Here is a 23,439-nt window from a genome sequence, read left to right as displayed (position 1 = left end):
CCACCCTGCTCATGTGCGTTCCAAGCCCCGCCCCTCCCGGCTCAGCCCCGCCCCTCCCGGCTCAGCCCCGCCCCTTGCTCCTCTATTACCAGCTCTCCTGTCAGAAATGTTAAAGTGTACGCTGTCCCCGTCAAATAAATACATCAGTACAGATGGGCAGGGCTCTGAATAGCGGAAATCAGTGTGTATCGTACACACCCTGCACTGTGATAGTCTATATTAATGGGCAGGGCTCCTCTCAGTAGATATTCTAGAGGTCTTGTATTTTGTACAGATGGGCAGGGCTCCTCTCAGTAGATATTCTAGAGGTCTTGTATTGTGTATAGATGGGCAGGGCTCCTCTCAGTAGATATTCTAGAGGTCTTGTATTGTGTACAGATGGGCAGGGCTCCTCTCAGTAGATATTCTAGAGGTCTTGTATTGTGTACAGAAGGGCAGGGCTCCTCTCAGTAGATATTCTAGAGGTCTTGTATTGTGTATAGATGGGCAGCGCTCTCAGTAGATATTCTAGAGGTCTTGTATTGTGTATAGATGGGCAGGGCTCCCCTCAGTAGATATTCTAGAGGTCTTGTATTGTGTATAGATGGGCAGGGCTCCTCTCAGTAGATATTCTAGAGGTCTTGTATTTTGTACAGATGGGCAGGGCTCCTCTCACTAGATATTCTAGAGGTCTTGTATTGTGTACAGATGGGCAGGGCTCCTCTCACTAGATATTCTAGAGGTCTTGTATTGTGTACAGATGGGCAGGGCTCCTCTCACTAGATATTCTAGAGGTCTTGTATTGTGTACAGATGGGCAGGGCTCCTCTCAGTAGATATTCTAGAGGTCTTGTATTGTGTATAGATGGGCAGGGCTCCTCTCAGTAGATATTCTAGAGGTCTTGTATTTTGTACAGATGGGCAGGGCTCCTCTCACTAGATATTCTAGAGGTCTTGTATTGTGTATAGATGGGCAGGGCTCCTCTCAGTAGATATTCTAGAGGTCTTGTATTTTGTACAGATGGGCAGGGCTCCTCTCAGTAGATATTCTAGAGGTCTTGTATTGTGTACAGATGGGCAGGGCTCCTCTCAGTAGATATTCTAGAGGTCTTGTATTGTGTACAGATGGGCAGGGCTCCTCTCAGTAGATATTCTAGAGGTCTTGTATTGTGTACAGATGGGCAGGGCTCCTCTCACTAGATATTCTAGAGGTCTTGTATTGTGTACAGATGGGCAGGGCTCCTCTCAGTAGATAGCTCGCTCACTTGTCTGATTGAATGCAACGTTTATTCTGCAGTATATACAGTTCTATTAAAACTTTGTATACAATATTTACACATGAAATAAATCAAGGACCCTCCCCCCTTCCAATTTCTTTAATTCAAACTCCTCTCAAATATTCTAAAATTGTGTAAAAAAAAAAAAAAAACTGAAAAAACAAAGACATCCAAAATAATGCAAATACAGAAATTAAATCACTCCCCAAAAATACACATCAGCACTAGGGGGGAATCTCACCTCCCCCAGAACCCTTGTAAGGTGAAAGCAGGGGGGGGGGGACTGGGACACACTCCCCTTCTCTCTCTCCCTTAATTTATATTTCTTACCCCCCTATATTTCTATCCCACCCTCGTCTTAACCTACCCTCCCTGCTCTCCTCTCCAGTTTCCAGTGCTTCTCTAAACCTCAGTATATCAGAGTCTGTCAGATATTTCTTTTCAATCCGCAGAGAGCTGAATGCAGACAAGCGGCTTTGAGATCTTGAAACCAAAGAAACTGGACATAAAAAAAACAACACACGCCTGTCTGCTTCACCGACTAAAACAGCTTTATCAGCAGAACTGAGAATGAAAAGCTCAGAGTTTGGGGCTGCCTGGGAGAGCGAGAGCGCGACGCTGCGCTGCAGTAGGTGTCAGTGTTCAGCAGGGGGCACCGTGGTCTCCAGTTTGCGCAGTCGTCTCCTCCGCAGCTCAGCTGTGCTCGGTGCCCCCTCCCCTTCCTCCTCCTCCTCCTCCTCCTCTCCCACAGTGGTGGAGTCGGGGGGAGGGGGGGTGAACCCCACAGCCCCTTCCAGCTCCCCGCCTGAAAAGACACAATAATATCAAATAAAACACAAATAAAAAAAAACACCCTTATTACTACTAATCACCTCTATCATTAACACTTATTAGCATTATTAACTACCATTACATTAACTACACAGGATCTGAGAACTAACGGCATCCTCCAGTCTGAGTACATTACACTGGCCCTGTGCCTCTAGCCCCCTCCTGTGGCCTGTCCTGGTATTCTTCCCCTCTCTAGCCCCCTCCTGTGGCCGGTCTGGTAAGACTCACCACTCTCCACGTGTGAGGCGTCGGTCGTGTTCCCGGAGGCTCCTGCAGGGGGCAATGTCTCGCGCTCAGACCCCTCGGCTGGGTCTGTGCTGGGGGGCGTGGGCCTGGGAGGGCTGAACAGCACAGAGACACGGGCATGAAGACACACAAAAGAGGAGGAATAAACAGAGATACACACTCACGAACACTGCGGCGGCTTCAGCTGCGATGTCTCGGCGCCGCCAGTGAATCTGTACTGGTTATACTGGTCTCAGTGGTTTGTCGTACCCCATGCTGGCCAGCACGCTCAGGTACTGGTTGATCTGCAGCATGGCCGCGTCCAGCAGGGTGTGGATGTTTTGAAGAGTCTGCAGACGCGCCTCCAGGTTCCTGCGCTCGTGACCCTCCATCAACCTCAGCTCCTCCTCAGAGAGACCGGAGAAACCAGCAGGGGGCAGCGGCACAGACATCCCTGCACAGGGAGGGAGGAGAAGGGTTAACACACTCCACAGACAGAGAGATCAATAGACAGACACACAGACTCGTCCGCTGCACTTACCGAAGGGGGGGGGCGGCGGCATGCCCATCCAGGGGGCTGATGGGAAGGGAGGAGGGAAGGAGAAGGGGAACCCTGGGATAGCAGCGCTGGGAGGAGTGTCCTGCCCAGCTTGGCTGGGCCGAGAGGTACTGGGAGCTGAGAGAAGGAGAGAGAGAGAGAGAGGCGTTAGGGTTTCATGTTCAATCTCTGATGTGCTTAGATGGTGCTCCCCCCTGGCCCTCAAGATCCAGTCCACGTTTTACTCCAAGTCTGTGAGATTCCTCTATTGCAATGCTGTGCTCTCACCAGCGGGAGCGAGTCTCAGTATAGACCCTCACCTGCTCCGGAAGGCTGGGTGGTCTCGGGGGGCGTCTGCACTGCGCTGGGGGGTGCTGCAGGAGGGGCCACAGCAGGGAACGGTCCCCAGAAAGGAAACATCCCAGGAGGGAAGGGAGGCATCATTCCCTGAGGCACTGCGGAACAGGAAACAGGGGCTCACCGTCACAAAGAGCAGGAGACAGGGACAGACACACACAGAGCGGACGGGGCAGGGTTATTTCAGGGGTGCTGTGTTTGGGGTTGGTATTATTTCAGGGGTACTCACTGTTGGCTGGCGGGGGTGCAGGTTGGTGCTGGGGAGGGGGCGGGACTGGCTGCTGCGCAGGGGGCGGAGCCTGCGTCTGATTGGGCAGCGTGGCGCGAAGCACGTCCATCCGACACGTGGGGCAGGTCTGCTGGCGCTGGAACCAGGAACGCAGGCAACTGGGAGAGACAAACCAGTACAGTGAGAGAGAGAATCCAGTAGAGAGAGAGAGAGTCGCTCCCCAGACCTGCGCTCTCCTCACCTGCAGTGGAAGATGTGGTTGCAGGGCAGCCTCTTGGCTCCCGTCACCATCTCCTCCCTGCAGATGATGCAGACGTTATCCGTGGCCTGCAGCTCCTCCGGCGTGGCATCCGGGTACCTGGGGAGCAAAGGGTTAAAAAAATAACGAGTCCTTCACCCCGACCCTGGCCCGGTCCTGCCCCGGTACTCACAGCGTGTTCATGTTGCGAATCGCTCTTCTTGACATGACCGCGTCCGTCACGGCTTTCTTGAACTGCCTACAGAGAAAAAAAAAACAGAACAGGGTTATATAGAGCCTTTGACACAAGAGGAGGCTCCAGCCCAAACGCTGGACTGCTGGGCTCTGGGGTGGGGCAGGGGGAGGGCTCTCTTACCTCATGGCCAGGTACATGGGCCGGATAGCGAAGAGAGGGAAGGTGTGCACCTTGATCATGATCGTCATGAAGGCCATGTAGAGAAGCACCTTGATGAACCCTGAAACAGACAAGCGAGGAGGAGCGAGACAGAGTCACAATGCCCTCAGTTTGCAGCATGTACACAGCCTCGTTCTTTCGTGTATCTCTCTGTACCCGAGAGTCTCGTTCTCTCTGTACCTGTGAACAGCTCAGTGTACAGCATGTACACGGCCTTGTTCTCCCACGGGTTGTCGTTCTGCAGGTCGAGGGTGTGCAGGAAATACTTGATGAAAGTTGTCAGTACCATCGTCATCAGGATAGCATACTGGAGAGAGAGAGAGAGAGAGATTAACACACAGAGATTAAACAAAGAGGTGAAAAACACACACACACACACACACACCGAGCCTCGTACCTCGAATCCGAAGACGAGCTGCACCGAGGCTCCCCGAGTCATGATGCTGTGACAGGCGTGAGTCACGAACACAAAGTCCAGCGTGGCGAGCAGGGCCAACAGAGCTGGGGGGGGGAGGGGGGGGGGGGGGGGGGGGGGTAGAGTTGTTTTTTTAGCTTAATCCGCACCTGACTCCCACACAATCTGCCTTGAGGAGTCTTTCCAGAAGCGACCTGCAGTGTAGCCGCAAGAATGCTGCAGCTGACAATGATCCCAGCAGATAAACAATAGGAGGAAAACACACACACGCGACAGCAATTCAACATCAGAAGCAAGCAGCTAAGGATCCAGCACATTTCAGAACTGGGAATTGATTTTAAAATGTAATTGAAAAACAGACCCCCCCCCCCCCCCCCCCCCTCCCCTCCCCTCCCCTCGTGCCCGGAAGCAGCTCTTCCTGCCCTCGCACTGCACTCTCACAGCGCCCCCGCACTCTCACAAAGTCTGGCTGACGGGGGGGGGTTGAGTGATTTTTAGGCTCTTCATGCAAAGCAGCTTCCTGTGGTTTCAGACGGAGTTCGAATGGCACAGCTGGCCTGCGCTGCACACACACAGCGAGGCTCCAGACAGGAGGGTTAGAGGGTGCAGACAGGCAGAATTCACCAGCCTCTCATTCCTGCCTTCCTCTGGAGGCCTGGGCTCCAATCAGCTACTAAATAATAATGATAATGGCATTGTTTGCTCGTTACTCACTGGCAACCCTGAAATGGAACAGGAAGGATATGTTCGGGCTCCTCTCCATCTGAAACAAAAACAGAGACAGTGAGACACACACTGCAGGCAGGGGCCCTTCGTGCTGCAAACCAGACTCTGGAAACGCACCCCCCACGCCTCACCCCTGTAAATTTTCTGTTTTAACATTTCTGCAATCGTTTATTCCATGCACTGGGAAATATAAAAACAGCCTCAAGTAATCCAAATCAGTCCCAGAGTTCAATCTAGAGTAGAGTAAGTCTTTAATATCCCCAGGGGGCAATCTGAAGGGGAATTCACAGCTTCACTCGGAGTCCTGCGGGTTCTAGTGCTGTATGGTTCTAGGGTTCTAGGGTTCTCTGGACTCACGAAGTCAACGCGGTCCTCCGCCAGCCAGTGGAAGCACTTGAGGAAGAGGAGGAGGGTGAAGAGCCCCACGAAGCGAGGAGAGAAATCATCCCTGAAAACGGTGAAGGCAAGACAGGTCTCTGTCACTGCATACCAGGAGCGCTCAATCAGGTGCTGAGAGAGAGGAGAGAAGATCAGAGGAGAGACACACACACAATACCAGGAGCGCTCAATCAGGTGCTGAGAGAGAGAGAGAGAGAGGGGAACAGAGGAGAGACACACACACACACAATACCAGGAGCGCTCAATCAGGTGCTGAGAGAGGGGAGAGAGAGACACACACACACACACACACACACAGAGGACACGGTAAGAGCACAGACTTGGCACCCCTACCTCCATCTCAGCGGCGCGGAGCTGTCCGAAGAAGACTTTGCGCATGAACTTCCCGAGCAGGAAGATGAGCACAAAGGCCTGGATGTACAGCACCTGAGAAAGAAAGAGAGCTTATACACACACACACACACACACACAGAGGACACGGTAAGAGCACAGACGCTCTCTCAGCGGCGCAGTGCACTTTGCGCATGAACTTCCCGAGCAGGAAGATGAGCACAAAGGCCTGGATGTACAGCACCTGAGAAAGAAAGAGAGCTTATAATACAGCAGGGCACGCTCTCTCAGTGCATCTGTAGAGCAGGGCACGCTCTCACAGTGCATCTGTAGAGCAGGGCACGCTCTCACAGTGCATCTGTAGAGCAGGGCACGCTCTCACAGTGCATCTGTAGAGCAGGGCACGCTCTCACAGTGCATCTGTAGAGCAGGGCACGCTCTCACAGTGCATCTGTAGAGCAGGGCACGCTCTCACAGTGCATCTGTAGAGCAGGGCACGCTCTCACAGTGCATCTGTAGAGCAGGGCACGCTCTCACAGTGCAGAGCGCGCCCCCTGTGGATACTCACTGCCATGCTGGGGCTGGACTTGGTGAGGTACACCACGGTGGGGTAGAACTGGTGCTTCAGGTAGTAGGCGTGGGCGACCACGGCTGTTGTGAGTGCCAGGCTCGTGGCTGTGACCACCATGGCTCGAACCATGACACAGCAACGCACAGGGGGGAAATCTGCAAGAGAGGGGTGAGACACAGGCGTTAGGGTTTCATATGCAATCTCTGGTGCGTTTTTATGGTGCTCAACCCTGCCCCTCGAGATTTAATCCAGTCCAGGTTTTACTCCAAGTCGGTTCTAATGTAGTTAATTGAAGCTGCCGAGAGGCGATTATCTGATTGAGGACCTGGTTGGAACAAAGCCCTGGACTGGAAGAGATCTCCGGGGCACAGAGCGGAGTGTCACTGCTGTCGTGAAGTGCCTGCCATGCACCAGACGCTGGCTGTGCAAAGTGTGTGTGTGGAATCACTGTGAAGGAGACAGGAGCTGAGCGCGTAAAGTGCAGCGGTGCAGCTCAATCTACCTCAACTGCAGTGCCGGTTCACAAAACACGCACTTATTTACAATGCCGTTATCTCACCGAAACGCAAACAAATCGAATACATTTTCAATTTCACCAAATACACCAACAAAAACTACAAAACACACAACCCTAATCACACGAATTAATAACGAGCGCAGCCCTCACAGCGATGGCACTGTTAGCAGCACTGCCTTTATACCCGTGGATTTTAAACTTGCTTTCACTGTACACACTGGCTGGCGGATTTCTCCACGCCCTCGCCAGGACTGCTCCGATGCTGGGCTGTGCAGACTGGGCTTGCCTCAAAGCTATACTGGTGTCACTGGTCGGTGCTGTACTGGTTCCGGAGAGCAGACGGTACTTACCGATTTTTTCGCCCTCTGCAAGCCCCTCTCCCCGGTGAGTTCACCTCCTTGTCGTCCCTGGATGACTGGTTCAGGTGCACCAGTCCCGTTAGTCTATACTGGTTTCACTGGTTTTGTTTCTGTCTCTTTCCGCCTCCAACCTGTTTATTTTCACGCCACAGAGCCTGGAAGGACACCTCACTTCCGGCATGGGACGAACCAACTCGGCACCCGAAATGTGTTTTAAATGAACCGTTACGTTTTTAACCCACGCTCTCGGTTTGAATGTTGCTAAATAAAAAACTGTTTTCTTTCTCCGTGTATAATATGACCTCCCCGCTGTTTCTCTCTGTTTTATGTTTTCACAGAGATCTCTAATGAAACTCGCCCCCCCTCTCTGCAATGCTGCTGGCCGGACTGTACCATCGCGCAGGATCCAGGAACGCGCATTCAAAGCGCTGCTGACGGGCGCTGCGGCTCCAGCGGGTTTCTGCTTTTTATTACAATGCAGATCCACACCTTCGCCTGGCTTGTTTCACTTTTCTGTTATTCCTTCTTTTATAATAAATCGCATTGCCTTCCCCCCCGGCCAATTGTAATCAACGGGAGTCCGTGTCGGCCTCTGATTGGCGGGACAGAGAACAGAAATTCTGATACAACCAAAGAGAAAAGGCATGACGCGGACCAATTGGAATAGCGCGTCTGCACACACCAGCCAATTGGATCTGGGCAACCCCGACAGAGAGCCAATCAGAACAAGGCTCCCCCCTCTCCCGGCGATGCCTGTCGGCAGTGTGAGAGGATGCTGGTTTTGAGCAGCTGTGTTTGGCGCAGGCTCCGGGGCGCTTCAGTCCTCACGCAATCACACGCAGCGTTTGCACGAAATTGCAAGAGGCAGCCCAGGCTGCGTGCGTAACCCTTCAAAAGCATTTTCATCTGCGGAGCTACACGAGCGGCTTTACAAATACGATTTATTAAGAGATGTGTTATATGCATAGCAGACGTGCACAGCAGGGTTATAGACAGAGAGGCGGGAAAGCAAGTCAAACTGCAACGAACAACGGCGACAAAAACGACAGGTTGCAGCTTTATATAGGAGCAGGAACCACGCTACAGACAGACAGACAGACAGACCTACAGGCAGTGAACACCGTGTACACTGTTAACAACACAACCCCCGCCCCCAGCACTTCAATTCAGCACCAGAAAGCCCCCCTCGGCAGTCCTGTTTATTTCACTTCTGTAAAATCAATTCTTTGTGGCTTATGAAGTATGAATGGTGTGTGTGTGTGTGTGTGTGTGTGCGTGTACGCGCGGTGGTTCAGTGCAGAGAAGGAGCTGCTGGTTCAGCGCAGAGAAGGAGCTGCTGGTTCAGGGCAGTGAAGGAGCTGCTGGTTCAGCGCAGTGAAGGAGCTGCTGGTTCAGCGCAGAGAAGGAGCTGCTGGTTCAGCGCAGTGAAGGAGCTGCTGGTTCAGCGCAGTGAAGGAGCTGCTGGTTCAGCGCAGTGAAGGAGCTGCTGGTTCAGCGCAGTGAAGGAGCTGCTGGTTCAGCGCAGTGAAGGAGCTGCTGGTTCAGCGCAGTGAAGGAGCTGCTGGTTCAGCGCAGTGAAGGAGCTGCTGGTTCAGCGCAGTGAAGGAGCTGCTGGTTCAGCGCAGTGAAGGAGCTGCTGGTTCAGCGCAGTGAAGGAGCTGCTGGTTCAGCGCAGTGAAGGAGCTGCTGGTTCAGCGCAGTGAAGGAGCTGCTGGTTCGCAGTGAAGGAGCTGCTGGTTCAGCGCAGTGAAGGAGCTGCTGGTTCAGCGCAGTGAAGGAGCTGCTGGTTCAGCGCAGTGAAGGAGCTGCTGGTTCAGCGCAGTGAAGGAGCTGCTGGTTCAGCGCAGTGAAGGAGCTGCTGGTTCAGCGCAGTGAAGGAGCTGCTGGTTCAGCGCAGCTGGAAGTGAAGGAGCTGCTGGTTCAGCGCAGAGAAGGAGCTGCTGGTTCAGCGCAGTGAAGGAGCTGCTGGTTCAGCGCAGTGAAGGAGCTGCTGGTTCAGCGCAGTGAAGGAGCTGCTGGTTCAGCGCAGTGAAGGAGCTGCTGGTTCAGCGCAGAGAAGGAGCTGCTGGTTCAGCGCAGTGAAGGAGCTGCTGGTTCAGCGCAGCGAAGGAGCTGCTGGTTCAGCGCAGCTGGAAGGAGCTGCTGGTTCAGCGCAGCGAAGGAGCTGCTGGTTCAGCGCAGCGAAGGAGCTGCTGGTTCAGCGCAGGGAAGGAGCTGCTGGTTCAGCGCAGCGAAGGAGCTGCTGGTTCAGCGCAGCGAAGGAGCTGCTGGTTCAGCGCAGCGAAGGAGCTGCTGGTTCAGCGCAGTGAAGGAGCTGCTGGTTCAGCAGTGAAGGAGCTGCTGGTTCAGCGCTGAAGGAGCTGCTGGTTCAGCGCAGAGAAGGAGCGCAGTGAAGGAGCTGCTGGTTCAGCGCAGTGAAGGAGCTGCTGGTTCAGCGCAGTGAAGGAGCTGCTGGTTCAGCGCAGGGAAGGAGCTGCTGGTTCAGCGCAGCGAAGGAGCTGCTGGTTCAGCGCAGCGAAGGAGCTGCTGGTTCAGCGCAGAGAAGGAGCTGCTGGTTCAGCGCAGTGAAGGAGCTGCTGGTTCAGCGCAGTGAAGGAGCTGCTGGTTCAGCGCAGTGAAGGAGCTGCTGGTTCAGTGCAGCGAAGGAGCTGCTGGTTCAGCGCAGTGAAGGAGCTGCTGGTTCAGCGCAGTGAAGGAGCTGCTGGTTCAGTGCAGGGAAGGAGCTGCAGGTTCAGTGCAGCGAAGGAGCTGCTGGTTCAGGGCAGTGCACAGCCTGTGTCTGTGATACCCGCCTCTCTGATTCACGCTTTGCCCCCTGAGGAATCTGAACCGGTCTCTTGCCTCTGTCACCTGACTCAGCTTGTATAACAACAGCCGGGCTCCGATCCGGGAGAGGCGGACAGGGCAGGATTTCAATCAGACTGTCCCACTGCCTCCCTCTGCCAGTGCGTGCGTGGGAGTGTTTGGGTCTCTGAGTGCGTGTGCGTGCGTGGGTGTTTCAGTCCCTGCGAGTGCGTGCGTGGGAGTGTTTCAGCTCCTCTGTTTGTTCCTCTCTGTCTCCAGTCTGTGTTTATGAAGCCGTCGCTATGAAGTTCCTCCTGTTCTCGGCTCTCTGGCTCTCTCTCTGGCTGACAGCTCAGGGACAGAAGCCCCGTCCTTGCGGTAAGGCTTGTTCGGGGTTTGTCACTAACATTGAATGATCCCTTTAACGAGCGCAGCACTGCCTGTGATCGCCGGGGTTATCTTTACAAAGTATGCCTCTTTCAGCTGCAGCCGCTCAGCGGCGGCTTGTCACTATTTCTCGGGACCTCTGGGTTGAACGCGCTGAGCCGAGGGTAAAGATTCTGGCTCTGTTTCTGTTTCGATGCAATTTTATGACGGAGCGTCACTGTGAATAACGCAGTCCCGGAGAGCTGCTTTCAGGGGTCCCCTGGTTAATTCAGCTCCCCCGTGTATTTGAAGAGTGGTGGAAGCAAACACACGTTAATGGGGAAGCAGCTTCCACGGTAAATATCTATTCCTGTGCTATAAACAAAGACCTTTGTACTGTGTAATATTAAACCCCATGACTTCACGTACTCACTCACACGCCAGTCTAAACACAAACAGCAAGCCCCGCCTCCGGCTCTGTCAGCGCTTCAGAGAAGCAGCAGCACGGCACTGGGAATTCCCGGCTGTGGAAGCAGAGCTTCCTCGTTTTAAACCCGCTCAGGGTTTTGCAGCTTGTTGAAACGCAGAAGAAAGTTCTGAGCGGTGAAGAGTAATCTGATCACTCGGGGACAGTTTTACAGGTGCGGATTACGCAGAGCAGAAGTTTCTAATGAATACCGACTCTGCACTGTGATAGGAGACACCCTGAGACGTTTCTTTGCGTCATTTCGATGGAAATGACGTCACATTAAATCTAACCAGACTGTTTCAGTGTTCCCATTTAACTTTACATTATGAAAACCTATATCATAGGGTTCTGTGTAAGACGCTGTACTGTATAAAAACAGTGTGTACAATGTGAGATTGTTAAAGCTGATTCCCTCTCGTCTCTCTACAGAATCTCCGGCTCTCCTGGAGGGAAAGCTTTTCACTGTGAGTATCTCACTGCACTCCCAGCAGAGTATTGCAGCTGAATCACTGAATACACTGTATCTGAGCTCTGCTATTCACACTGCCGCCACACGAGGGCGCACTCTCAATACACTGGATCTGAGCTCTGCTATTCACATTGCCGCCACACGAGGGCGCTCTCTCAATACACTGGATCTGAGCTCTGCTATTCACACTGCCGCCACACGAGGGCGCTCTCTCAATGCACTGTATCTGAGCTCTGCTATTCACACTGCCGCCACACGAGGGCGCTCTCTCAATACACTGTATCTGAGCTCTGCTATTCACACTGCCGCCACACGAGGGCGCTCTCTCAATACACTGTATCTGAGCTCTGCTATTCACACTGCCGCCACACGAGGGCGCTCTCTCAATGCACTGTAGCTGAGCTCTGCTATTCACACTGCCGCCACACGAGGGCAGTCTCTCAATAGCTCAATACACTGAAATGTTAAACTGGGCATCGGTCAATGGTCCTGATACAGTACAGTAGAGCACCTGTGCTATTTACTGTCTGCATGAACTGACAGTGAATAAAACTAACCTGTGAATTATTGACCTGAAGGAGCCCTGTACACTGGCAGTGTCAACAGGGCTTCATTCGGACACCCCTGGCTATTAAACACTTCAAATAGCGGCCAGTTTAGAAATAGTAAAAGAAAGTTCTGACTAGAAACACACTTTTTTTTGTCATTGGACTCATTCCAGTTTGTGTTAGTGTTTGTGACCTGCTCTCTGCTGCCCCCCGCAGGCCGCTCCCAGCAAGCACGTGGAGGTGTTTGGTGACTTCTCCTACGATGGGTACCTGCACAGGTTCCACATCGCCGAGGAAATCTTCATCGGAAACCAGAAGCTGTTTGTGAACTATATCATGCTCTTCAAAGAGGTAAGAACTGCTCTCAATAACTCAATAATACACTATCTGAGCTCTTATGCCCACTGCCGCCACACGAGGGCGCTCTCTCAATGCACTGTAGCTGAGCTCTGCTATTCACACTGCCGCCACACGAGGGCGCTCTCTCAATGCACTGTAGCTGAGCTCTGCTATTCACACTGCCGCCACACGAGGGCGCTCTCTCAATGCACTGTAGCTGAGCTCTGCTATTCACACTGCCGCCACACGAGGGCGCTCTCTCAATGCACTGTAGCTGAGCTCTGCTATTCACACTGCCGCCACACGAGGGCGCTCTCTCAATGCACTGTAGCTGAGCTCTGCTATTCACACTGCCGCCACACGAGGGCGCTCTCTCAATGCACTGTAGCTGAGCTCTGCTATTCACACTGCCGCCACACGAGGGCGCTCTCTCAATACAGCCGATGTGAGCTTTTCTAATTTCAAGTAATCTTACAAATACTTGTTACAAAAAAAAAAATGTTTCTCCTCTCCCTCTCCTCTCATCTTTCCCTCTCCCTCTCCCTCTCCCTCTCAGTCTCGCCTGTATAAGATCTCATTCCACAATAAGACCTGTGAGCGTCTGCCCCTGAGTGTCCATTTCAGACCCCTCGAGGTCCCACAGAACGCCACATTCGGGGGTCAGCTGATCATCGGGGGCTCCTCCAAGCCGGGCGAGGGGCTGCTGGTCAATCTGTGGAAAGGAACAGACTCCCAAACCCAGGGTGAGAGAGAGAGGGAGACGGAGCAGAGGGGGAAAGGGAGAAATATTCCTCCAAGCTGGTAGAAAGAGAAGGAGGTTTCAGGAGAGAATGCAGATCTCTTTGGGTGAAAAGAAAGAGCTAGCGGGAGGGGAGAGAAGTCATCCTCCTCATCCACTGAGCCCCAGAAACTGTGGAGTGCTTTTCTAACTGTCTGTCCCTCCCCCTCCCTCTCTCTTCTCTCTCTCCCTCTCCCTCTCCCTCTCTCTTTTCTCTCCTCTCTCTCCCCCCTCTCTCTCTCTCTCAGGTAGCTACACCCTGACATTCACAGAGTTCGGCTGTCTCCCGATCCAGCAGAGCTACTTCAGCAAAGAGACCGGACCCTTGTTCACATCGTGAGTGTGTGTATGTGTGTCTCAGTGTCTGTGTCAGTGTGTGTGTGTGTGTGTGCGTCCGTGTTATTGTGTGTGTGTGCGTCTCAGTGTCAGTGTCAGTGTGTGTGTGTTTCAGTGTGTTGTGTGTGTGTTTGTGATCGTATGCTGTTTCAGTTTTTCAATGCTTTCTCTCTCTTCATGTCGTTCACTTTGTTTTTTTTCAGTTACTTTGACATGACGACTGGAATCCGGGACCCCAATGTGTTCATCCCCCCGCCATTCTGCGACTGAAAACCTGCTGAACCCCAACCTTGCAAAGAGGGAACCCCTCAATCTGCACTGTGGAACATTACAATACCTGCCCCCCCCCCCAATCACAATCACAATCACTCTCTGATCAGCTGCCTCCAATTTCTAAAGATGTGTCTGATTTCTAAAGATCTGTCTGATTGTTAAAGATGTGTCTGATTTCTAAAGATGTGTCTGATTGCTTGTTTTTAATAAAGTGTGTAGAGGAACACCGAGGAACGTTGTGACAGTTATTTTTCTGCAGGGGGAGCCCAAAAGAAAAAAAAGAAAAAAAAAGCAATAGAGAAGCGATGACTGGAAGGGTATTCCAGCTGCTGTTCCGCTTGTGGCTCCAGTGCGTGGATTAGTATACATGTAGCCTTTGTATGGATACATGTCGAATTGTTTTGAGCGCTGCTATTCACTCTGTCACCACAATGCACTGCATCTGAGCTCTGTGCCCAGCTGGGACGCGCCCATGCCTCAGTCGATTCTGTTTGGAGGCTGGTTTTATTAAAAACACATTTGGTTAGAGGGGAGGAGAAACACGAAACAAGAAACTAGAAGAAACAAGAAACACAGACACAGCGCTCACGAAACACACGGAGAAAACTTCAGGGACTTGAGAACCGAGATTAAGGAACCAGGTAAAAGATCGCCGTGCTACCGAGCTGTCACTGGGCAGCAGGGTCCCGACACGGCGCTGGCATGTTTAGGGTGTGTTCGTGCTCGCTGCAGGCTGTCCTGTACAGGCTAGTGTTCGTATTGAACACGAAGCTGCCTGTCGGGTCGCTTGTGCTCCGAGTCCAGTGTGTAGTTTGCGCGTCTCATTGCTGAATGGCGTTTGCATTCGTTTTACACAGTTCACCAGTAACAGCAGCCGCTGTGTCACAGTGAAGCAGCGCGTGTGCAGCAGGACTGCTTGCCGCACTGCTGAAGTGTGTCTACGAGTCTATAAAAGTAAGTCCTTGTAATGTATGAAGCACGTAGTGAATGCGCTTCAAATATATATAAAGCTGCACCCCTCCTCCCTCTCCAAATGCGTTCACGTTCTGCAACGGCAGCTAAATTAAACAGGTGTGGTTTTACATATAATATAATATATGTTTTATATATTCTGAAAACAGGAATCTGGTTCGCACTGTTGTCAAGGCGTGTTTGAAAACAAATCGTCGCGGTATTTGAAGGGTGTTGATGGAAACTCTGTGTGTTTATTGTATATATTTGATGTACATTATTATTTTTATTATTATTGTTATTTATTTTATTTTTTTTTTAACTTTGTGTGGAGTTGGAGAAATTGCCCCGCTGTAGCTTTGCAGTGTCCCGCAGTGCAGTCGGATTCACCTCGGAAGTGTGTTCGCTCGTTTGGGTGCAGGGTTGGTCAATGCGCCACTCCCTCAGCTCTGGGGCTAACCGTTTGCACGACAACTTTTGTTCCCTGCTAATTAAACAGTTGAGTGCAGCGCAGGCACTGTGCAGACTAGCTGATCAATGCGCGCAGCCGCAGCCGCATATACTCCGGAAGAACGGGACACTCTTGCAAACGATATTAAGCGGTGCTCCGGGTGACCGCTTTCCTTTTTCAAACCATTGCAAGAACAATCAAATACAAACCAAACTGGCCTGTTCACGTGGCACAGGTTGTGTGTGTGTGTTTTTTAAAGTAAAAATAACATTTAAAATGCAGGTGTAGAAAATCAGTTTTCATGACTTTTCAAGCATTGCGCGATTTTCAAGCGAGTCGTCTTTACTGTAGCTGCAGTGCGCGGCCCTGCGCTGTAGCCCCGAGTTCAGCCGCGGTGTGACCGGGTACCTGTCACCAGACCGCGCCTGTTAGATACAGCACGGCAGTCCGGGTCGCTTCGCGCTGTGCTTTATTTGTAACGTGCTGTTGTGCTTTGTTTGTAAAGGTGTTCAATGCAAACAGACGCTGTTGAAATACATCCCGCAGTAATGCGTTCATTGTTGCTTGTTGTTTACACCAGTCCCACTCGCACTGTGCACATCGGCAAAATAATCTTCTCCGGCTTTACCATGTAATTAGCATCCATTTACTCCCTACATCACACTCACCCGTGCAGGGCTGGAAATGAGACTTCCGCTGCACAGCAGTGTGATCCAGTCCTGCTTTCACTAGGAGTTTAATAATCAGACTCCCGCTGCACAGCAGTGTGATCCAGTCCTGCTTTCACTAGGAGTTTAATAATCAGACTCCCGCTGCACAGCAGTGTGATCCAGTCCTGCTTTCACTAGGAGTTTAATAATCAGACTCCCGCTGCACAGCAGTGTGATCCAGTCCTGCTTTCACTAGGAGTTTAATAATCAGACTCCCGCTGCACAGCAGTGTGATCCAGTCCTGCTTTCACTAGGAGTTTAATAATCAGACTCCCGCTGCACAGCAGTGTGATCCAGTCCTGCTTTCACTAGGAGTTTAATAATCAGACTCCCGCTGCACAGCAGTGTGATCCAGTCCTGCTTTCACTAGGAGTTTAATAATCAGACTCCCGCTGCACAGCAGTGTGATCCAGTCCTGCTTTCACTAGGAGTTTAATAATCAGACTCCCGCTGCACAGCAGTGTGATCCAGTCCTGCTTTCACTAGGAGTTTAATAATCAGACTCCCGCTGCACAGCAGTGTGATCCAGTCCTGCTTTCACTATGATAGTGAGACACACCTGAGCTTGTTCCCTGTGCACACAGTGGTAACACCTGGGTTGGGTGACGCTGCTGTGCAGAATTCAGCTCCTCTGTTGAAACTCCAGAGTAAACTCACACCCCTCTTTGCTAACGGGGGAGGGAAGGTGGGGCTCAGGTTTTAGGTTTCACTCAAAGCCAACACAGATTCAATCCTGCTGAAACTGGCTTTGAAATCAAAGGTGTGCTGAGAGCAGTAGAGCAGTAACAGGAGCACAGTCACTGCACAGACTCCCCCACTAACATTCACAAGAAAACTGAACACCATCAACGCCAGGCTGGACGACTGTGCTGAGTGTGCAGAAACCCACTGCAGAAGCAACACTGAGAGGGGAGAGAGGAGAGAGGGGAGAGGGGAGGGAGACTGCATTATAGCAGGAAGAGGGGGAGAGGTGAGAGGGAGACTGCATTACAGCAGAAAGGGGGGGGGGAGGTGAGAGGGAGACTGCATTATAGCAGAGAGGGGAGAGAGGTGAGAGGGAGAAGGAGAGAGAGAGGGGGAGGGGAGAGGTGAGAGAGGAGAGAGACTGCATTATAGCACAGAGGGGTGAGGGAGACTGCATTATAGCAGAAATAGGGGGAGAAGTGAGAGAGGGAGACTGCATTATAGCAGAGAGATGGGGAGGGAGAGGGAGAAGGAGAGAGAGAGAGAGAGAGAGAGAGAGATGTGTCTATGCTTCTATTGTGTGAGCTCTGGCATGTAAGAACGAGTTTGTAATTCATGTTGTCTTAGTGTGTATGAGAGACACAGAGATGTTTCTGGCATGCTACAGCAGTCTTCATCCAAAACAGATGAGTTAATGACAGCAATTACTTTACAAAGTGAGTAAGACTTCTTTCATTTGTCTCTGATGTGCGTACTGCCCTGTGATTGGATCTCCCTGTGACTCCTGCTCCCGGATTGGTTCCCGCACTCTCTGCTGTGCTCTGATTGGTCAGTGAGGCTGCGTTGCCATGGCGGAGGTGTTCTCCTCTGGGGTTGCGGCCCGCTTGCAGATGCTGCGGGACCGGGAGGATGGTTTGGGTCAGAACCACAAGGCTGTGAAGTACATGAACCAGGACTTTGAGTTTCTGAGACAGAACTGCCTCCAGAACCGGGTCCTCTTCACTGACGACATCTTCCCAGCGGACCTGCCCTCCCTGGGGTTCAAGGAGCTGGGGCCACACTCCTCCAAAACACAGGGGGTGCGCTGGAAACGACCCACCGTGAGTAAGGGGAGAGGAGAGAGGGGAGAGGGGAGAGGGGAGAGGGGAGAGAGGGTGCTGTGTTGTGCTATTGTATTGCTGTGTTGTGCTGTGCTGGGTTGTATTATGTTGCTGTGCTGTATTGTATTGTGTTACTGTGCGGTGCTGTGCTGTATTGTATTGTGTTACTGTGCTGGGCTGTGTTGTATTGTGTTGTAGTGCTCTGCTCTCCCTCATGCCCGGCTCTCTGTTCCTCTCCTGCAGGAGATCTGCTCGAACCCTCAGTTCATTGTGGACGGAGCGACTCGCACAGACATCTGCCAGGGAGCGCTGGGGGACTGCTGGCTGCTCGCTGCCATCGGCTCCCTGACCCTGAATGAGACGGTGCTGCATCGCGTGGTTCCACACGGGCAGAGCTTCCAGGAGCAATATGCTGGCATCTTCCACTTCCAGGTAGCTGCCCCTAACCCCCCCCCCCCCCTTTCCAGCTCCTAGCTTGGGCTGCAGTGAGGAGAGGAAGGGGTTAACAGCGCCTGCACTGTCTCTCTGGCTGGCTGCGCTCTGCCGCTACACTGTGCAGTATTGAAGCAGTCAGCCGCTGCTTTCTACTCTGCTCTGTGGCAGTGAGCGATGGGCCCCCTGTTGAATGCCTCGTGCTGAATAACTCACTGTAATGCTGATCAATGCCTCCGCCTCGAGCTCTTACTCTGCCTCGAGCACTCGCAGAAAATCACGTCACTGCGCAGACAACCGGGATCTGACCAGAGGCAGCCAGAGGCAGGATCGGCAACACACACACACGCACACGCACAGCAGGAAAGTAAACAAGTTTGAAATCATGGGATGAAGTGAGTGTCCCTTTCAGTTCAGACAGAGTGGGGATGTCTGGGTATTGTAGTTCTTGTATTGACGGGGTATATTGTGGGTATTGTAGTTCTTGTACAGTGGGTATTGTAGTTCTTGTATTGACGGGGTGTATTGTGGGTATTGTAGTTCTTGTATTGTGGGTGTTGTAGTTCTTGTATTGACAGGGTGTATTGTGGGTATTGTAGTTCTTGTATTGTGGGTGTTGTAGTTCTTGTATTGACAGGGTGTATTGTGGGTATTGTAGTTCTTGTACAGTGGGTGTTGATGGCCTCTCTCTCAGTTCTGGCAGTTTGGCGAGTGGGTGGACGTGGTGATTGATGACAGGCTGCCGGTGAAGGATGGAAAGCTGCTGTTCGTTCACTCGTATGAAAAGAACGAATTCTGGAGCGCCCTGCTGGAGAAAGCGTACGCCAAGTGAGTAATGATGGAAGAGAGAGAGAGGGGGAGGAAAGGAGGGGAAACAGTGTGTGTGTGGGGGTCTCTCTCCCTGTGTGGGTGTGGGGGGTCTCTCTCCCTGTGTGTGTCTCACTCCCTGTGTGGGGGTTTCTCTCCCTGTGTGTGTCTCACTCCCTGTGTGGGGGTCTCTCTCCCTGTGTGTGTCTCACTGTGGGGGTCTCCCTGTGTGGGGGTCTCTCCCTGTGTGTGTCTCTCTCCCTGTGTGGGGGTCTCTCCCTGTGTGTGTCTCTCTCCCTGTGTGGGGGTCTCTCTCCCTGTGTGTGTCTCACTCCCTGTGTGGGGGTCTCTCTCCCTGTGTGTGTCTCACTCCCTGTGTGGGGGTCTCTCTCCCTGTGTGTGTCTCACTCCCTGTGTGGGGGTCTCTCTCCCTGTGTGTGTCTCTCTCCCTGTGTGTGTCTCTCTCCCTGTGTGTGTGGGTCTCTCTCCCTGTGTGTGTCTCACTCCCTGTGTGGGGGTCTCTCCCTGTGTGTGTCTCACTCCCTGTGTGGGGGTCTCTCCCTGTGTGTGTCTCACTCCCTGTGTGGGGGTCTCTCCCTGTGTGTCTCTCTCCCTGTGTGGGTGTGTGCCTCACTCCCTGTGTGGGGGTCTCTCCCTGTGTGTGTCTCACTCCCTGTGTGGGGGTCTCTCCCTGTGTGTGTCTCACTCCCTGTGTGGGGGTCTCTCCCTGTGTGTGTGGGTCTCTCTCCCTGTGTGTGTCTCACTCCCTGTGTGGGGGTCTCTCCCTGTGTGGGTGTCTCTACGTGTGTCTCCCTGTGTGGGGGTCTCTCTCTCTCCCTGTGTGGGTCTCTCTCCCTGTGTGTGTCTCACTCCCTGTGTGGGGGTCTCTCCCTGTGTGTGTGGGTCTCTCTCCCTGTGTGTGTCTCACTCCCTGTGTGGGGGTCTCTCCCTGTGTGTGTCTCACTCCTCCCTGTGTGTGTCTCACTCCCTGTGTGGGGGTCTCTCCCTGTGTGTGTCTCACTCCCTGTGTGGGGGTCTCTCTCCCTGTGTGTGTGGGTCTCTCCCTGTGTGTGTCTCACTCCCTGTGTGGGGGTCTCTCCCTGTGTGTGTGTGTCTGTCACTCCCTGTCGAGGATTTCACAGGGGGGTCAGAGATGTTTCTCCCCCTGACCTGTACAGCATCATCAACAAGGCACTGGAGAGGGGCTCCCTGCTGGGGTGCTCCATTGACGTGAGTACAGACCGGCGTGGAGGGGGGCTGGGGTGCGGTGAGCTGAGGAAGGCCCCCCCTGTAAACCTGTACAGCATCCTCACCAACAAGTAGGTCTTTGCACTGGAGAGGGGCTCCCTGCTGGGGTGCTGCTCCATTGACGTGAGTACAGACCGGCGTGGAGGGGGCTGGGGTGCGGTGGGGGTGGGGGGGCGTTGGGGTGCGGTGGTGGAGGGGAGGATGGGGGGTTGGGGTGCGGTGTGGAGGGGGTGAAAGTGTGACTCTTTGTCTTTTTTTCATGTAGATCACAAGCAACCTGGACATGGGCCGTGACTTTCAAGAAGCTGGTGAAGGACATGCCTACTCAGTGACCAGCCTGGAGAGGTGAGGAGAGAGGAGAGGGAGAGAGTGAGGGGAGAGATGGGGGAGAGGATGAGGGGAGAGGGAGGAGAGGAGAGAGAGTGAGGGAGAGGAGAGAGGGGGAGAGGGTAGGGGGTCCAGAGGGGTGTGAGTGGGGGGAGAGGTGAGGGGAGTTCTGGGGTGAGGAGATGGGAGAGGGGAGAGGGGAAACATGCCAAAGCCCTGTCCTGGCATTTTTCTTTCTTAGTTTTTTTTGTTATTGATTTTATTTTTGTTCTCTTACCCCTCAGGTGTCCTACAGAGGGATGCCCACCAAGCTGGTCCGAATCAGGAATCCCTGGGGAGAAGTGGAGTGGACTGGAGCCTGGAGCGACAGGTGAGAGAGAGGAGAGGTGGATTAGTGGACAGTTGGGAGGGGGAGGGACAGTATCTGACAGAAAGGTGACTGGTGTTGTGCTTCCTGTAGCTCATCGGAGTGGAACTACGTGGACCCGGCTGTGCAGAGCAAGCTGAGAGTGAAGTGCGAGGACGGGGAGTTCTGGTGAGTCTGAGAGAGAGAGAGAGAGAGAGAGAGAGAGAGAGAGAGAGAGAGAGAGAGAGAGAGAGAGAGAGAGAGAGAGAGAGAGCCTGCCTGAGAGTCTGTCTGTCTGTTTGAGAGTCTAGGAGTTTGTCTGTCTCACTTGCAGGATGTCTCTCTATGATGTCCTCAATGATCTCTGTCTTGAAGGATGTCTTAGTGATGTCCTGTATGCTGTGTTTCAGTGTCTTTCTCTCTGCGTCCTACAGGATGTCCTTCAGTGATTTCCTGCGGGAGTTCTCGCGGCTGGAGATCTGCAACCTGACTCCCGACACTCTGAAGTCGGAGAAGATCCGGAAGTGGAACACCTCCCTGTATGAGGGGGCCTGGAGGAGGGGCAGCACTGCGGGGGGCTGCAGGAACTACCCCGGTGAGAGAGGAGGGGGGATCGCCTGTCTCTCAGGGCTCTGTGTGTACTCTGTGTGCAGCAATGCCCTGATCTCTGCTGTGGGCTCTGTATTAACCCTTTCACAGCCACGTTCTGGATCAATCCACAGTTCAAGGTGTGTCTGCAGAACGCTCAGGACAAGGGGGCAGAGTCAGGCTGCAGCTTCCTGGTCTCGCTCATGCAGAAGTATCGCCGTCAGCAACGCAAAGAGGGGAAGGACATGGAGACCATCGGATTCGCTGTGTACGAGGTGAGGGCGGGACTAGGGGAGGGGTTATGGGATTGTCTCTTGTTGTTGAGATCCTTCCACCTTTCAATCACACGCGTACTGCCTGGGCAGGAGGTCTAGTCATTACGCAGGTAAGATCCCCAGCTTTTCCGTCTCAACTCCAAATTCATTCAAGTAAAAACCCTTCTAGGCAGACCAGGACGTCAAAATAAAAATCCTGGAAAACGTACCTAGCAGGTGTGGAAATTGAAAAGTGTCCCGTGACATCGGTTCTGCTGTTCATTCTACCGAGCCCTCAAACTAGTCTGAGGGGTTCCGTAATTATGATTACTCTTGTTTGGTGGACGAGCTCTCTCTCCTCCTCTCTCTAAATGTTCCTCCAGGGAGTGGTGTACCTGCTATTAGAACTCTTCCCTCACAGAGACGATTTGCTGTCACCTGAATTCTCTATAAGAGTTTCTCTCAAGCTCTTACAAGATGATAAGACCCCCCCCTCTCTCATGAAAAAAAAAAAGAGTTCCCTCATGGTCTCCCCTCTCGACCATCTCCTCCGCGTATTATCTCAGGCAGGAGAGACATGCTACTAGAGAGGCGAAGGATAAAGTGACAGGATTGAATGAGGACCTGATCTTCTGGGAACAGATCTACGAGAGGACCCTGGAGAGTGGATAAGGAATTGTTAATGGGAGAGGAGGGTCTCCGTGGAGGAAGTTGCGAGAGGATCTTATAGCGAGGAGGGAGTGAGTACCCTCTCCCTCCCCTCTCCTCTCCTCTCTCCTCCCCCCTCTCCTCCTCTGGATAGGAGAGAGGAGAGAGAGAGGAGAGGAGAGAGAAGAGAGAGAGCCATTGAGATCTCCCTCTCTCCTCTCTCTCTCCTCCCTCTCTCCTCTCTCTCCCCTCTCTCTCTCTCCTCTCCTCTCTCCCTTCTCCTCTCTCCTCTCCTCTCCTCTCCCCTCTCTCTCTCCCCTCTCTCTCTCCTCTCTCTCCTCTCTCTCTCCTCTCTCCTCCCTCTCTCTCTCTCTCTCTCTCTCCTCTCTCTCTCCCTCCCTCTCCTCTCTCCTCTCTCTCTCTCCTCTCTCTCCTCTCTCTCTCTCTCTCTCTCTCTCCTCTCCTCTCTCTCTCCTCTCCTCTCTCTCTCTCTCTCTCTCTCCTCTCCTCTCTCTCTCTCCTCCCTCTCTCCTCTCCTCTCCTCTCTCTCCTCTCCTCTCCTCTCTCCTCTCTCTCTCCTCTCTCTCTCCTCTCTCCTCTCTCCCCTCTCCTCTCTCCTCTCTCTCCCCTCTCCTCTCTCTCTCTCTCCCCTCTCTCTCCTCTCTTTCTCTCTCTCTCTCTCTCTCTCTCTCCCTCTCTCTCTCTCCTCTTCTCCTCTCTCTCTCTCTCTCTCTCTCCTCTCTCCCCTCCTCTCTCTCTCTCCTCTCCTCTCCTCTCTCCTCTCTCCTCCCTGCAGTGTCGAGGTCAGTCTGGGGTTCATCTCAAGCGTGAGTATTTCCTGACGCACGGCTCCACGGCTCGCTCGGAGCTCTTTATAAACCTGCGGGAGGTCAGCTCCCGATTCACACTGCCTGCTGGGGAATACATCATCGTACCCTCCACCTTTGAACCCCAGAAAGAGGGCGACTTTGTACTGAGAGTGTTCTCGGAGACCCACGCCGACTCAGAGTGAGTGAGAGCGAGAGCGAGAGTCTGGGGGTGGTCACGGGGTCACTGGGGGGTGGGGTCAGGGTGTCAGGGTGTCTGGCGGGAGGAGTCAGGGTGATCCTGTCCTGACTGGTGAAGT

General features: G+C 53.0%; 3 protein-coding genes and 2 long non-coding RNA genes across 5 annotated transcripts in view; 3 read left to right on the top strand and 2 right to left on the bottom strand.

The window, feature by feature from the left end:
- The first annotated feature begins 43 nt into the window (after nt 1-43).
- Nucleotides 44-1,366, top strand: LOC121306378. Its single transcript, XR_005948207.1, has 2 exons — nt 44-256; nt 514-1,366. It is a non-coding gene; the product is annotated as an uncharacterized LOC121306378 (long non-coding RNA).
- Nucleotides 1,367-1,399: 33 nt separating this feature from the next.
- Nucleotides 1,400-6,063, bottom strand: syvn1 (synovial apoptosis inhibitor 1, synoviolin; the record flags this gene model as incomplete). The annotated part of the gene is made up of 14 exons (XM_041238025.1): nt 1,400-2,060; nt 2,315-2,427; nt 2,582-2,765; nt 2,853-2,987; nt 3,170-3,304; nt 3,436-3,593; nt 3,677-3,793; nt 3,867-3,932; nt 4,050-4,149; nt 4,269-4,395; nt 4,486-4,589; nt 5,218-5,266; nt 5,587-5,739; nt 5,962-6,063. Coding segments are annotated over 14 exons (1,713 nt in total), but the record flags the coding sequence as incomplete, so codon positions are not given.
- Nucleotides 6,064-6,143: 80 nt separating this feature from the next.
- Nucleotides 6,144-8,095, bottom strand: LOC121306363. The gene is made up of 3 exons (XR_005948206.1): nt 7,397-8,095; nt 6,527-6,684; nt 6,144-6,202 (listed from the first exon to the last, which is right to left on the bottom strand). It is a non-coding gene; the product is annotated as an uncharacterized LOC121306363 (long non-coding RNA).
- A 2,311-nt stretch (nt 8,096-10,406) lies between these two features.
- Nucleotides 10,407-13,991, top strand: LOC121306327 (ependymin-like). Its single transcript, XM_041238071.1, has 6 exons — nt 10,407-10,567; nt 11,454-11,488; nt 12,258-12,392; nt 12,937-13,123; nt 13,407-13,494; nt 13,698-13,991. Exons 1-6 carry the CDS (start codon nt 10,492-10,494, stop codon nt 13,762-13,764), a joined length of 588 nt encoding a protein of 195 aa, XP_041094005.1. The 5' UTR covers nt 10,407-10,491; the 3' UTR covers nt 13,765-13,991.
- A 168-nt stretch (nt 13,992-14,159) lies between these two features.
- LOC121306282 (calpain-1 catalytic subunit-like) overlaps nt 14,160-23,439 on the top strand; it is a 13,657-nt gene continuing 4,377 nt past the window's right edge. The window contains exons 1-12 of the mRNA XM_041238024.1: nt 14,160-14,408; nt 17,397-17,663; nt 17,907-18,095; nt 18,790-18,923; nt 20,045-20,132; nt 20,416-20,495; nt 20,645-20,651; nt 20,762-20,847; nt 20,938-21,012; nt 21,258-21,418; nt 21,523-21,686; nt 23,110-23,321. Of these exons, the coding sequence (XP_041093958.1) occupies nt 17,412-17,663; nt 17,907-18,095; nt 18,790-18,923; nt 20,045-20,132; nt 20,416-20,495; nt 20,645-20,651; nt 20,762-20,847; nt 20,938-21,012; nt 21,258-21,418; nt 21,523-21,686; nt 23,110-23,321 (1,448 nt within the window). The 5' untranslated portion in view covers nt 14,160-14,408; nt 17,397-17,411. The remainder of the gene's footprint in view (nt 14,409-17,396; nt 17,664-17,906; nt 18,096-18,789; nt 18,924-20,044; nt 20,133-20,415; nt 20,496-20,644; nt 20,652-20,761; nt 20,848-20,937; nt 21,013-21,257; nt 21,419-21,522; nt 21,687-23,109; nt 23,322-23,439) is intronic.

Source organism: Polyodon spathula, chromosome 47, assembly GCF_017654505.1.
Source record: "Polyodon spathula isolate WHYD16114869_AA chromosome 47, ASM1765450v1, whole genome shotgun sequence".
NCBI lineage: Eukaryota > Metazoa > Chordata > Actinopteri > Acipenseriformes > Polyodontidae > Polyodon > Polyodon spathula.
Note: the sequence above shows the minus strand (reverse complement) of the source record. Positions and strands in the feature narration are given on the sequence as shown.